The sequence below is a fragment of the Colius striatus genome, chromosome 3 (genome assembly GCF_028858725.1).
Source record: "Colius striatus isolate bColStr4 chromosome 3, bColStr4.1.hap1, whole genome shotgun sequence".
Taxonomy (NCBI): domain Eukaryota; kingdom Metazoa; phylum Chordata; class Aves; order Coliiformes; family Coliidae; genus Colius; species Colius striatus.
The window spans coordinates 73,865,639-73,879,123 of record NC_084761.1 but is presented as its reverse complement, the minus strand read 5'-3'; the positions used below and the strand labels follow the sequence as shown (position 1 = coordinate 73,879,123).

The 13,485-nt window shown below is 40.5% G+C and overlaps 1 protein-coding gene across 2 annotated transcripts in view; it reads left to right on the top strand.

The window, feature by feature from the left end:
• The first annotated feature begins 10,050 nt into the window (after nt 1-10,050).
• SLC30A9 (solute carrier family 30 member 9) overlaps nt 10,051-13,485 on the top strand; it is a 44,198-nt gene continuing 40,763 nt past the window's right edge. The window contains exons 1-2 of one of the 2 annotated variants that reach the window (XM_061991982.1): nt 10,051-10,246; nt 11,867-12,043. In XM_061991982.1, the coding sequence (XP_061847966.1) occupies nt 10,150-10,246; nt 11,867-12,043 (274 nt within the window). In that variant the 5' untranslated portion in view covers nt 10,051-10,149. The remainder of the gene's footprint in view (nt 10,247-11,866; nt 12,044-13,485) is intronic. The other variant, XR_009818383.1, reaches the window with a different exon arrangement.

Here is a 13,485-nt window from a genome sequence, read left to right as displayed (position 1 = left end):
AAGTGTGGTAGAGAAAGTTTTCCACCTGACCATAAAATGCCTAAAAAATGCATAAAAAGCCCCAAATGTGAAGCAGTGGTGTTTTTGTCCTATTGAAAGGTTGTCTACCTAATGCAGTAATTGTTTCTGCTGGTATAAATCATACTGGTGATTGTTTTTATTGTCTTAGCTTTCATAAGTGAAAGTGCTGTTATGTAGTCTCTCTGGTAGACCTACCCCTTGCTGTGCACAAGCTTGCTTTAGAAGTGATCTCCAGTACAAGACTTGTCTCACTGTAGGTAAATAAAGCACTGGAACTCACCAGGTCTGTTGGAGCAGATAATGCCAGTTGGTGTTTCTTATAGAGTTCAGGAATGGATCCATCCTTTCCTTTATTGTCTTATATTTGATTTTATACTTATACTGTCATTTTTATGCTGTCAGTTTTATGTTTTGCATCCTTCTTTGATGGATGTTCAAGGGGAGCTATACCTATTAATATTCTATGTTGTAAGGATTAAAAAATATAATTGAGCCACTATTTGTTCTTGCAGTTTTTGAGCTGCTAAATATGTGATAGTACTGTCCAGACAAATAACATAGCTGTCTGTGCTGGACCCTCTTATTGTTAGGCACCAGTATTGTAACATTTGCAGTACAGATTCCTTGTTAATTTGGGAAGTTGAGTTCTTGCCCATTTTACAGACAACACCTAAGGCATAGAAGGAAAGACTGCTTGTCTGAGGCCATGAAGAGCTTTGCCAGAGCAGAAAATAGGAAAAGAGTTGGACAACAGTCCAGGGGTTAACTGATTTGTTTCTACACCACCCATGGCTTCTTGGTCCTATTTCCAAAATGATATATTAACTGCTGCTTAAATAGCTTCAAAAAGTACTGTACCTAGCAGTGCTCTGATAAAGAGTAGCAAAGATCATTGAGCTAATGTTAAAACAGTGTAAAAAATTCATTCCCATGGGGAAGAGCTTAACGTAGTCCCTGGTATTGTCCTTTTTCTGGTGAGGGAAAAATAATACAAGAGTAAGATGGCAAGATGTTAGTGGGGTACACTGATCTGTTGTTATTGACTATAATTCTTAATTGGTGCAATGTGAGTATCTGTGGTTAAACTAAATATACTGAAATTGGTTAGTGTATCTTTGTACTGTAACTTTCATTGTGCTGTAATTTTCTTAAAATCATCAGGAGAGTTGGGCTTTGCTGTTTTAAATTGCCTTTTAAGGATAGAACCTTAAGCAATCCTTTATTTCAAAGATGCATTATCAATATGGATAATGTAATTGAATTTAATCTTAAAGTGGATTCAAAACTATCTTTTTCATAAAGTGTCAGCATTACTTATTATCTTTTCTGCAGAAGCTAGCTCTGACAATAACAGATATTGTGCAGGTAAGGGAGTTTCATTGCATAGTTCTGTGCCATCCAGATGGTACAAACTTCTGAAATGAATTGAAAAATTCATCTTTTACTTGTATTTGAGGACTGAGGCACAAAATGCTAATATAAGGGCTCAGAGGGGAAATATAGTTCTCCTGCATATTTGAGAAAATGTGAAGCCCTTTCAAGAAAATCTAATAAACATAATAATAACCGGCTGCTGACACTAAGGAAAAAGCACCTCATTCGCTCTTTCTTATATGCAGCGATTTACTGGTCCCTACTGATTTTCAAATTGGATCACTGCAGTAAATTATCCATGCCACTACCTGTGAAAGAAAGCACTGGGATCCATATTTGTTTAGTGCTGTGCTTAAATCAGCAAGAATGATAAATTTGATGGTATGAAATTGGAAATATCAAGGGCTTTTCTCAGTGAATGAGCAAGTATCTCCATTTGTAATTTATTGTGACCTTTTTTCATTGTATGTGCTTTCTATGTCAAGTATTTATTTCAAAGCAAATTAAATTGTTTTCTGTATTGATACAGCTATGGTTTGTTGATGTTCTTGAGACAAATTGTACAGAGGTTTCTTTTTTTCTGGATTTAAAATAGTACCAATGTTGTGTTGCAAAAGAGCACTTAAGTTCAGATTTCCGAGTTTGAGTTACTGACCGACAGCTTTCCATATTAAATGTTACAGGTGTGTGTTGGATGTTATAGGGTCTTGTGTGTTTAGAATAATGAAGCATGCAGTGAGCTACTGTGGCTACTCATGTGCTTTTTCTAGCGAAAATGGAAGATTCAATTGTACATCAAAACCCCCCAAAAAAAGCTCATCCCTGTCTTTAATTCATTGGACTCCTTTACACCTAGCATAATACCAGGTACACCAAATCCTGTGGAAGATTACCCACGAGTTTAGTTTACTGCACTATTTTCAGTGCAGGTGCTAATAGAGAAAGTTGACTGTGTTGCCAGGAGTCCTGTCCCTTTAATCTTAAAGTAGGTTACTTTGTAACTATGATTACATCCCACTACCTAGATAAGTGCTAGTGCTGAACTGAAAGTGCATCATAGCTAGTGCTTGATTACTTGTAATTTATATCTGTATAATAATAATTTGGTTTGTAGCTAGTAAGCAAAATTGGCAACCAGTAGTGTTCATAATGTGGCCCTGTGTTACCCTCTTCTTGTAGGCTAGGCTTAGGTAATTTGCGATAGCATGTTAAATGCCAGATTTCTGTTCAACTCCAGTGCCAACCAGATGGGCTTTATTCTACCACAGCTGGCTACCGCCATACAGCTGCAATTTCACAGAATCACAGAATGGTAAGGGTTGGAAGGGACCTCTAAAGATCATCTAGTCCAAACGCTCTGCTAAAGTACATCCATCTAGATCCTGTCACACAGGAACTCATTCCAGATGGGTTTTGAAGCCCTCCAGAGAAGGAGACTCCACATCTTCCCTGGGCAGCCTGTGCCAGGGCTCCCAATACCCCATGTCCTGTCACTGGATGTTACAGGAAAAAAAAAGTTGTCCCATCTTCCTGCCATCCACTCTTTAGATATAAGTGTTGATGAGGTCCTCCTTCAGTCTTCTGTTTTCTAGGCTAAAAAGCCCCAGGTCTCACAGCCTTTAGGCATAAGATACTTCAATCCCCTGATCATCTTGGTAGCTCCGAAACAGTCTTGTGGGTTGTTTTCTGACGAGCTGTGAAAGACTTAAAAGAAAGCAATGGTTAATTTGGTTTCATCTCCCTTTATTCTGGTTTCCAGGTGCCTGACCTCAATATCTCTGGCTTTTGAGGTGAGTGAAGTATTGCGGCAGTCCAGACTTCTGCCTGGGATATGGAAACTGGTTTCCTTGAGCACAAGTGCAGATCACTGTGTTTTCATTTGCTGTGCGTATTTCTGTGATGTTCACTCATGCACCTTTGCCAATGTGAAGAGCAAGAGTATGTTCGATGAAGATGGTGCAGCAGTTAGTCGAGCTATTTCACTGGAAAATTAAGCTAAAAATTAGAAATTAAAAAGGTGCAGGATGAGATTGTCTGCAAGGGTCAAAGTTGTGACAACTAGAGTTCTGACAGAGGTCAAAATGTAGTAGAAGGAAGAATAAAGAGAGAAATGAGAATGCAGAAGTTCATATCTATGTGATTAGAGGAGGTCTGGAAATCCTTCCAGGTGCTCTGTTGCTTTCACAAACCCCAGTTCACCATTCATGGTTTCATGCCATCAGTATCCTCTGGATAGTATTTAAGTTTTCTAGCTGTAAATAATTTCTAATTTAATCTATTAAAATATTACTGGAATAGCATGTTCAGATGCTGTCTGAATGTTGTACAAGAGCTGACAGGCTGTTCTTAGTTTTACTTAAAATGGAAAACAGCTGCAGTGGATTTAATGTTCTTGTCCATTATATTTGAAGCTCCTGTAGTGAAAAAGCAGAGAAACAAAAACTTCCTATGGTCTATATGGCTACTGGTCTTTTTGGGTTTTTTAAGCTTTTTCTCTTTCCATGCTGCTTTGCTACATTTTTATATTGGCAATCTCAGGGAAGACAACAGCTGGATGTGGTTTTGTCCTGGTGTGCGTTTGCTACTGTGTGCGAAGCCACATGTAGAACGTGATCTTTGTAACTTTGTGTGTTAACATTTTTTTATTTAATTTTTATAAATGTTTTACTCTATAAAATCTGACCAAACAGTATTTTGAGATGACAGATGTTTGCTTATTACAGTCCCTTCCAACATGCTATAGGAACTTCAGTTAGGTTTTGACTAAAGCACAACAAAAATCATTATGAATCCTTTCAATGACAAAATTTAAATCAAAGCCGTTATTAGCAAGATTTTTTTGTAATGGCAGATGGAATTTTGCAGTTGATTTTCTGATTTCTTAGGTGTCCACTGCCATTTTATCAGCTGTATAATACAGCTGATAAAGCCTTAGACACTACAGTTAAAGCATCAAGCACTAGTTCAGAGTGTCTTTGAGCATCCAGTGGTTCTATTCACATTTTTAGTTCAGTTTTTTAAACATTCCTCTGGGAGATGTGCAAGTTGTTCAGTTGTATCAATATACATGTGCTGTTGATTGGTGGTCTGTACGTACACTTACAGCAGCAGATAAATGACTGAATAAAACACATAATATTTTTGAGGTTTTTTTGCCATTTGGATATGTTAATACACTTTGCACTTGATGATTAAAAAGTCTTTTCCTGCCCTCTGCCAGCTCTCTCTTCAGTGTTATAGATTTGTAAGGAAAAGAGTTATTTTAAAAGATTCTTGCATTGCATAGGTACTTTAATATCCTGCCTTTACACACTTATACAAGAGTACTAATCAAACTTACTTCACCTTCTTGTAATGACTCTTTTGCTTGTAAGAAATAGAATCAAGCTGTTTTTAAGCTGATCCTTAACTTTATTCATGTAAGAGATTGTAGGACAGGTGGAGTAGCAGGGGACTAGACAGATGATGCAGGGAAACTTCCTTAGTCCTGTGTTCCTGGACATGTTTACACATTACTGTAGAAAGTAGTTTCAGTACGTTGTTACATACGTAGCATTGTTTTTAAGAATTTAAACTAGCTTTCTGCTTTAGGATGACAGTAAGTGCTGTTAATCTTAGGAGTTTTTTCTCCTCACTCAAGGGGTGGAAATTTGATATATGGTTTGGTCATTTGAAACTCAGTTCTTCTATGTGCTAGTTTTATTCCAAACCACTGACCTCTAGTGGCTGGTTTGCAACCACGAAGCAAAACATTTTAATGCTTTAATGTACTCCTCATGTGGCTATTTGCTACGGGAAAGTCTTTTTCCCTTTAAATTTTCCCAGAAAATAATGCCTCTTCATGACCTCCCGTCCTTTAGTTTTGCAAGTGTCTATCCTTATGCATCAGGAAGGAGATCAAAAGAAAACCAAAATTGTGATTAAGGTTTTTTAAAGAGGTAACTACTTGCAAGCCCAAATGTTTGTTGTGATTGTTAGGAAGCTAGAAAACCCTATGATCTGTGACAGCATCACATTTGCAGTCATAAACCACAGTAATTATATTAATAGAATCCTGGTACCTTTTTGCTTAGGAAGTTGCTGCTTTACAATTGAAGTCTTTCCTATATGTGTGGGTGTGGGATTATTGATCCGGGAACAGTAATATTTTCATCTCTTTCCTGCATAACTGTGAAGTGCACACTCCTGGATATATATTTTATGTATCTTTTTCTCATTCCCCTAATTTTATTGTAGTTGTCCATGTCCCAGTGTAACTCCCATTGATTTTTGTTGAGATAGATGAATGACTTTCTATTCCTCAGTGGGAGAGCAAATTCTTTGAAATGCCTCCCTTTAAGGAAAATAGAGTATTGAGTAGCTATAAGGAGTGTCTGCATTGACATGCTAAATCAGAGCCATACTGGGTTTTTTAAGTCAATCTCCTGATTGTTTTCACCATGAAACCAAACCAGACAGAGTGAGCTCTAGTCTCTGTCACAGATACAGAGCCTGACTGGTGTGGGGGGTGCATTACTGACAAGTTCTCACATATGTACCAAGTACATGTGGCAACTAAGGGCTTTTTAATCATGGAGACAACACATGGTGTCCCGAGGTCTTTGAAACACTAAATAAAAGGCCAAATTACATTTTTGCCTCAATGTCTGCTGTCAATCTCTGCCTCCAAAGTCTATTACATCTTTCACCTATCCTGATACTCATTCTTTACCTGGCCAATCTCCTGTTACTGGCTCACGTGAAACTGCTTATCTTCAAGAATTCTCTTCCTCTGCTTTATTGTACTCCCAGTTCAACTGATTCTGCAGTACTGATGGCAGCTTAGACTCCCAGAAGATCTGGCACGTGTCACCTGGATTCCTGAAGAAAGGATGTGTTTGGCAGCCTATACAATGAGAGGACTTTGAGCTGCTCCAGCAGCAGCAGGAGATCAATTAGCTGCCTAACTGCTGCTGGGGTCAAAAGTGCAGGTTGAACACTGTTGCATGCAGTTCAAGAAACTGGAGATGACTCCGCTGGTGTTCAGGTGACTGAACTGCATATGAATAACGGAAAACAGTATCCCCCTGCTGGAAATGAATGATACTCTCTTCTAGTTTAGGTTGATCTTTGACACAGTGACCATGAAATAACTTTACAAACCTATGTGACTCAGAGTGGTGCCGTGCAGGCTTCTGTAGATTCACAATTTTGTGCTTCAGAAGAGTTATTTCTCTCATGCACCTGCCTGCCACAAAATAAGATATTTTGGTTTTTTTTTTGTTTATATTTTTCTCTGTTAATGTAAATATTTCATCTGAAAAAACTTTGAGGTCACTGGACACTTTCTGTATTGATACTTGTTTGAACCATTGGTATGGATTTGCTTGCTATTAATATTATGTATAGGATCATTTTAGATTGTGTGAAAGACAAACAAGGTGGGTTGCTATAGGAATCCCAAAGAGTAATTGCCACTGATCTGGGGACATTGCAAGGCTCCTCCACTGCATGAACTTGAAATCTTTGATGAATTTCAGGTGCAAAAATACTCAGATTTGCTTTACATTACATCATTTTTCATGTAAGGAACACTAAAATCCATCACTGTATACTAACCTTTACGTATCATGGATTTCTTGCTAGGCAATAACATTGGAGAATTTCATCATGATGTACTATTACTTATTTCTTTTAAATAAACATGAAGGAGGAAAAAAGTTTCAAAAGGTTTATATTTCAGTTTAGTTACCTGTCTTTAACTGTAGGCAGCTCTAAGTAAAGTTGTCAAGTGTCTTCATAAAGCATATTCTAAAGCTTAAAAGGTTGGATTAATATTAGTCCTTGTTCTTCCTGAAGACCTAGTAAAGCAACTTAACCTTCTAAGTTACTGCTGGTAAGATAAGATGCTTTACACATGAACGTTCTAGAGTTTTTGCAAATGCACATCTGAGGAAATAATCCTGGTGGCAGCTAGACTCTTACGACCAATATATCAAGATCTGCATGTGATAGGCATATAAGCAACATCTGTCCCCTAGTTAGAGGTTTAGATTGCACAGAAGACCTTCTATAAGCATAGCATATACATACATATTTTTTTAAAATCAGGTCAAAGTTTAGCAATGTGAATGAGGCTTTTTTTTTAAATTGGCTTTCATAAATTTCATGAAATATGGCTTAAAATAACTGTTGATTAACCGTTATTCAAAGTCAATTCTTTAGGATGTAGTTCCAACTATATTGAAAGAGAAGTTGCCACTCAATAAGAAACATTCTCATGTATTTGCTGTGGCTATATAAAATAGTCTTTGCCATAGGCCGAAAATAGAGTTTGGATGTGCTGAAATACATAAACACTGTCCTATGTTCTAAAGTGTTTCTCTGTTCATTACTAATGATTAGGGAGCATCACTAATGGTTGTGATATTCATAAACATGAATCGGAGATTTTCACCCTAGGATGCTGCAAGCTACATGCTATAAGACAAGGTAATTCATTATCAATTGCTATTCCATGCTGAATATGCTGTTATTGATGCTCTTTTGCTTGCTTTATCTTTGTCTCATTCCTCATGTTTCAGTGTTTATCAACAGAAAGGTTCTTGCAGAGCCTTTGAACCTGCAAATCCTGGTTGGCAGAACTTCTGGAGAGAGTCCAGCCAAGATGATCAGGGGACTAGAATATCTTTCATATGAGGAAAGGCTGCGGGAACTGGGGCTGTTTAGTCTGGAGAAGAGGAGACTGAGAGATCTTACTAACATTTACAAATATCTAAAGGGTGGGTGTCAGGAGGCTGGGACATCCCTTTTTTTCCTCTTGTAGCTAGCAACAGGACAATAGGTAATAGGATGAAGCTGGAACACAAAAAGTTCCATTTAAATATAAGAAAAAACTTTTACTGTGAAGTTGATGGAGCCCTGGCGTAGGCTGCCTGGGGAGGGTATGGAATCTCCTTCCTTAGAGGTCTTTAAGACCCATCTGGACATGTTCCTATGTGACCTGATCTAGGTGAACCTGCTTCTGCAGGGGGGCTGGACTAGATGACCTCTAAAGGTCCCTTCCAACCCTACCATTCTATGATTCCTGCTTTATTTTCCTTCCTGTTCCATGTTTACAACAACACAACCAGACAAGGCAAACTCAGTTATTCAGCTGGACAAAAAAGAATATGAAATAGTTTAGTAATTCCATTTTGTTTTAGAGAGGAAACAATAAACCCAAATAAAAGTATTTTTAGTAATGCAAAATTAGCATCTCTTCTAAAGTATAGCATTTAGTCTTCAGGAACTACAAACGTTTCAAGGATGTCTATATTTTTTCCAACATCCTTATGTAGGCAAAAGGGAATTCTATTAACCTCATGTTTATTTTTTTTTTTGTTTTTTTTCTGTTAGACTCTAGCTAAAATAACAAGCAGCCAACAAAGCATATGTCAGCTGTGTGTTAGATCCCAACTAAAATGGGTAAATTGACCTCTCCTTTGCTACTTTCCAGCTTTTTTTTTCAATGAATTTAGTATTTTACACCTTTGCTGTGCATCTGGTACTTAATGATACAGCATCTGTTGTAATACTCCTGATTCTCCTGGTATGGCTGTGATTGGACTACTGGGAAGACGGGTGTTAATTATTCAGTGCAAGTATTTTACCTCAATCTGCCCCCACTGGGCTTCTAGGAAAACTCATATTGGCAATGCTGTCAGTAGCAGGTTGGTAAAGAAGTTACGTGCCAGCAAACCTTGTTCAAAATCTAATTGTGTACGTTAAAGGTAGGGCACTGTAATAATTCTCTTCAGTGATCAAACACTTTGTCGATTATCCGACATGTTAATTATCTAAATTCCCTGCCAAGCTAACTTCTGGTGCACTCTCATGTTCTTCCCAGAATGCAAAGGAAGACAAGGAAGCCAGAAACACTTTGTCAGAGTCATGTAAACTAGCATCAAAGTTACTGTGGAAAAACTTGTGGTGTTTTTTTTAATAAAAAAGTGTGTAATCTGCTGCCAGTGGGACTAATGCCATACATGGGCCCCAGCCTGCCTACAGAGGGGAAGAGCAGGATGGTTCAGGGCAGGGATGGGTACATGAAACCATCGCTCTTCCCCCTGCAGTAGGATCATCCGCGGGGCACTCTTTCTCCGGAGAAAGAAACAGTTTTTTATTAGATCTTGTTTCCAGCCCTGATCCGATAAGCACGTTTTAGGAGAGAGCATTTTCACGTAAAAATCTTGCCAACAGTTTTAGCATACATGCGTTAATGTGATGGCTAAAAACACAGCTGCGTGTTTTCACCTGTGCTAACAAATGTAACACACACACCTCCGTGCTATTTACTGAGAGCAGCTCCTGAGCAGCAGGCGCTTGAGCCGCCGATCTCAGGTCCAGCCTGGGGGCAGGTGGACCCAAGACGCTTTGAAGCGTCGTCCTGCCCTTCCCCTCCCTCCGTAAGTCTACGCAGGCCCCGGTCGGAGCTGCAGCCCACCGCCGCGGGCCCGAGTTGAGAGCCGCCCTGCCAGCGCAGGCGCCGCGGGCGGGGCGGGTGAGTCAGCGGCGGCCGCTGGGCGCCGCGCCCGCCCGGCGGCCCGCACGTTCTCCCCGCACATCCGGGTGCCGCGGCACCGCCCACCGCCGGCCGCCCGGCTACCGCCGCCGCCCGGGGCCCGCGGGGCCGCGCCGCAGCCCGCGCCGGGCTTCTCCGATGCGAATCGGCGCCCGTTGGCCGGCCGCTGGCGTGCGGCGGGGAGCGGCCGGGCTCCGAGAGCGGTCGCCGCCATGATGCCGGCCCTGGCCGCCCCGCGGCGGGGCTGCCGCGGTCTCTACCGTCTGTACCTGCGATGCCAGGCGGCGCCGCGCCTCCGCGCCTGTCACGGTGAGTCCCTCGGGGCTCGGCGCGCCGTCATGCGCCAGCGGGAACCCGCCGGGGCGGGTAGGGCCTGGCCAGGCCTGGCTGGTGGACCCTCGCCTTCCCCGACCGAGACTCGTAGCAGTGATCGATCAGTGTGCTGGCGAGAGGAAACGCGAATACTAGCGCTCGCAGGCAGCGGGTGGCCGCCGACCCGGGCGCCCGCAGCGGCAGGAAGGGATCCGTGTCGCCGCCGGCGGCCCTCTTGGCATCCCCGAGCCGGCAGCCGCCGGGTATCGTGAACTGACTACACAGCGTCGGCTTTAAAAGGAAGGAAAACGTTCAGGTCGTGGTCGGCGAGGTGTATCCTGAGGCGCGTTATGCCTTAACACGGGTATTTTCGCACGGCGTTTGTAGGCCGCCGGCCTCGTAAGCCCCGTGCTTATGTAAAGCTGATGCTGGTCGTGGCCGTGCTGCGGGTGAAGTTTGCGGTCATCAACGAAGCGCGGCTTTACAAGATTCGTGTTGATCTGAGGGCTGAGCTCACTCCTTTAGGCCACAGATCCCATGAAGTTTAAATCCTAACGACTTTTACCTCTCAGGGTAAAACGCTTAGGCTTGAATTGCAGTAAATATCCTTTAATGGTTTAGCGTGAATTAGTAGCAGAAGCGTCCTCTAAACATGCTGGTGAAGTTTCCCTCTTTCAAGTGCTCCAGTATCAGCAAAGCTTAAGAAACATCCCTGCTCACCTTGTGCCGTATATTTATTGGAGTGTTTTATGAGTTGTAGTAAGTACACTGAGCTGTGTTTAGCTGACTTCTGGGCTTTTGTCAGCAACAACTACTAGTCAGTAAGACCTTATCTGACTTAGTTTTTTTGTGAAATTGTTCTTCTGTAAAGTGCAGACTAGTACATATACACATCCAGGTGCTTTGGTACTATAGAGGACTAAAAAGAAAAGTTGTTGAAAGTTTTATGGAATAAACAGTTTTATAAGATATTATCATTCTGGAAGTAGTGCACTATTCGTATATGATTAGTCATCCTTCATATGTCTTGATTTACCAGCACTGCTTTGTGTGGGTTTCTTTTTCAATGAGTGCTTCCCAAAGTGGCCACTTTGCCAGTTGTATTTCTGGTTCTACAGAAATGTTTGTGCTGCCTCAAAGAAACTGGTTGCTAATACAGGTTGTCCTGTACGGTATACAACTCTACTTTTGCCTTGTTTTTTGAAATTGAAGGTTGCCCACCCAGAGTGATTTCTCAGAATTTTAAAATGTTTATGCTGTAATTTGTCTACTGTAAATATTACAATGTCTTATACAATGTGTGCTTTTTCTATGTGATTTCTTTAGCAAATTGCTCTTAATGTGTCATGTTAAGTTTTTATTAATTGATAAGATGTGGTTTGTACAGAGTGTAACCCGTACATTAGAGTGATGCTTTGAAGCTGATGTTTGAAGGGAGTCAGTGAAAGTGTGCTGTGTACTCCTATTTAGTCATTCCTAAACACAGGTAAAATAAGCACAGATCAACACTTAAAAGGTAACTTTCCATAACTTATGCTGGTGTAACTGGACCACTTTCCCTTCTTTTTCCTTCCACTATGGTTGCCTGAAGCATCTTTTTTTTTTTTTCTCTATTAGGATGGCCAGCTTCAATGAAAAGTGGGAGTCTGTCTTATATTCTACCATGCCATCGTCTGCCTGTGCAGTTGATGAGTCAAGTGAGAGTTTATACCTCCAATGGTCAGAAAAAAGATCTTGGATCAGAAGATAAAAATGGATCAGCCTCTGAAGAAACCCTTCGTAAAGTTGGCACAGGTAATGCTAAGCTAAAATAGAGAGTGTTTATGTATCTAACAGTTAATTACTCCTTTTTTTTCCCCAGTTGTGTGATATAACAGTTGCAGAATTCTTAGTATTTGTTGCTTATGGGCATCTGTATATACATTTCAAATGCATGGACAGGGAGGAATGCTCAAGTTTTATTTATTTGACTTTCCAATATTTAAAGGACTTAAGTTTAGAGTAATCAAATTTAAAGTGGTGACGGTAAAATGTAGATGTCAGAAGGGATTAGGTAACGAGATAGGAAGTGGAATGTATGACTTGTCTTTCACCATTTTGTTTGCATACTTGAATTCTTTTTGTAGTATTGCAGATCTGTTGTGTGAAATGAACTAATAGTAAAGATTGAATGAGCGTTACTGCTGAGCACTGCAACTTCTCTGGGTCAGTCTATAGATGACTTTAAAGAAGGTTGAGCTGTTTCATCTGATTAAGCTTTCTGATCTCACAGTTGTTAGAACTGCAGCATTTGCATGAAACACTTGATATAATGGACAAAAGCTGATACTTCTTGCTGATCAGCTAGATTGTTAGTCTTTTGCAAGTTAGGTGCTTGTGAAATTCAGAACTATCTTGTCCTTGTTCCATTGTATCATCCTCTGTTTTTTCTGCTTATTAAGTGTAGGACTGCACGTTGTTTGGAAGAGTAGCATGCTTAAGAGATAAATGTGTTTTAAAACAAAAAGCTCTAAGTGGTCTAGTAAAGAAAATATCCTCTTCCTTGTCAGGTTGGGAGTTCTTCATTCTCCCTGTAATAACTTTTAAATTCCTGAGGCTTGCAGCAGTCTTTAAAAGTTAGTAACAGTAACCAGCTAAAAGTATATTTTTTCTGATGTTTGGAAGTACAGAAGTGGACCTCAAATGTTGTTATAAGTGTAACAATTAGATATTGTTTCTTAAGTCTGTGACTGGATTTTAGAAGGTAATACTTAAGATAGTTTATGTTTCTTGAAATGTCTTGAGCTCAAGGTGTTTGTTAGAGGGTGAGATTCTTGCGAAAGAATGTTTGCTTGAGTACAGTGAAAGACTATAGAGCCAGTTGTAGGTATTTTCTGGGTTTTTAATGTACGGTTACCGGCGTTAAAAAATCAGATGTGAAGATAGTCTAGCACTATTGCTTTCATGGTTGGTTTAAATTGATGTGTATGATTGTTGAGTGTCATCAGAAGGAGTGTTCCCAGCTTCTCTCACCCCTATCTGATTATTCCCTCTCTAATGCTGGCATTAATGACTCTTAGGCCTGTTTTAGAGTCGTAGAATGGTGGAGGTTAGAAGAGACTTCTAGAGATCATCTAGTCCAACCTCCTTGCTAAAGTAGGTTTGCCTTGATCAGGATGCGCAGGAATGTTTCCAGGAGAGTTTTGAAAGCCTCCAGAGGAGACTCCACACCCTCCCTGAGCAGCCTGTGCCAGTGC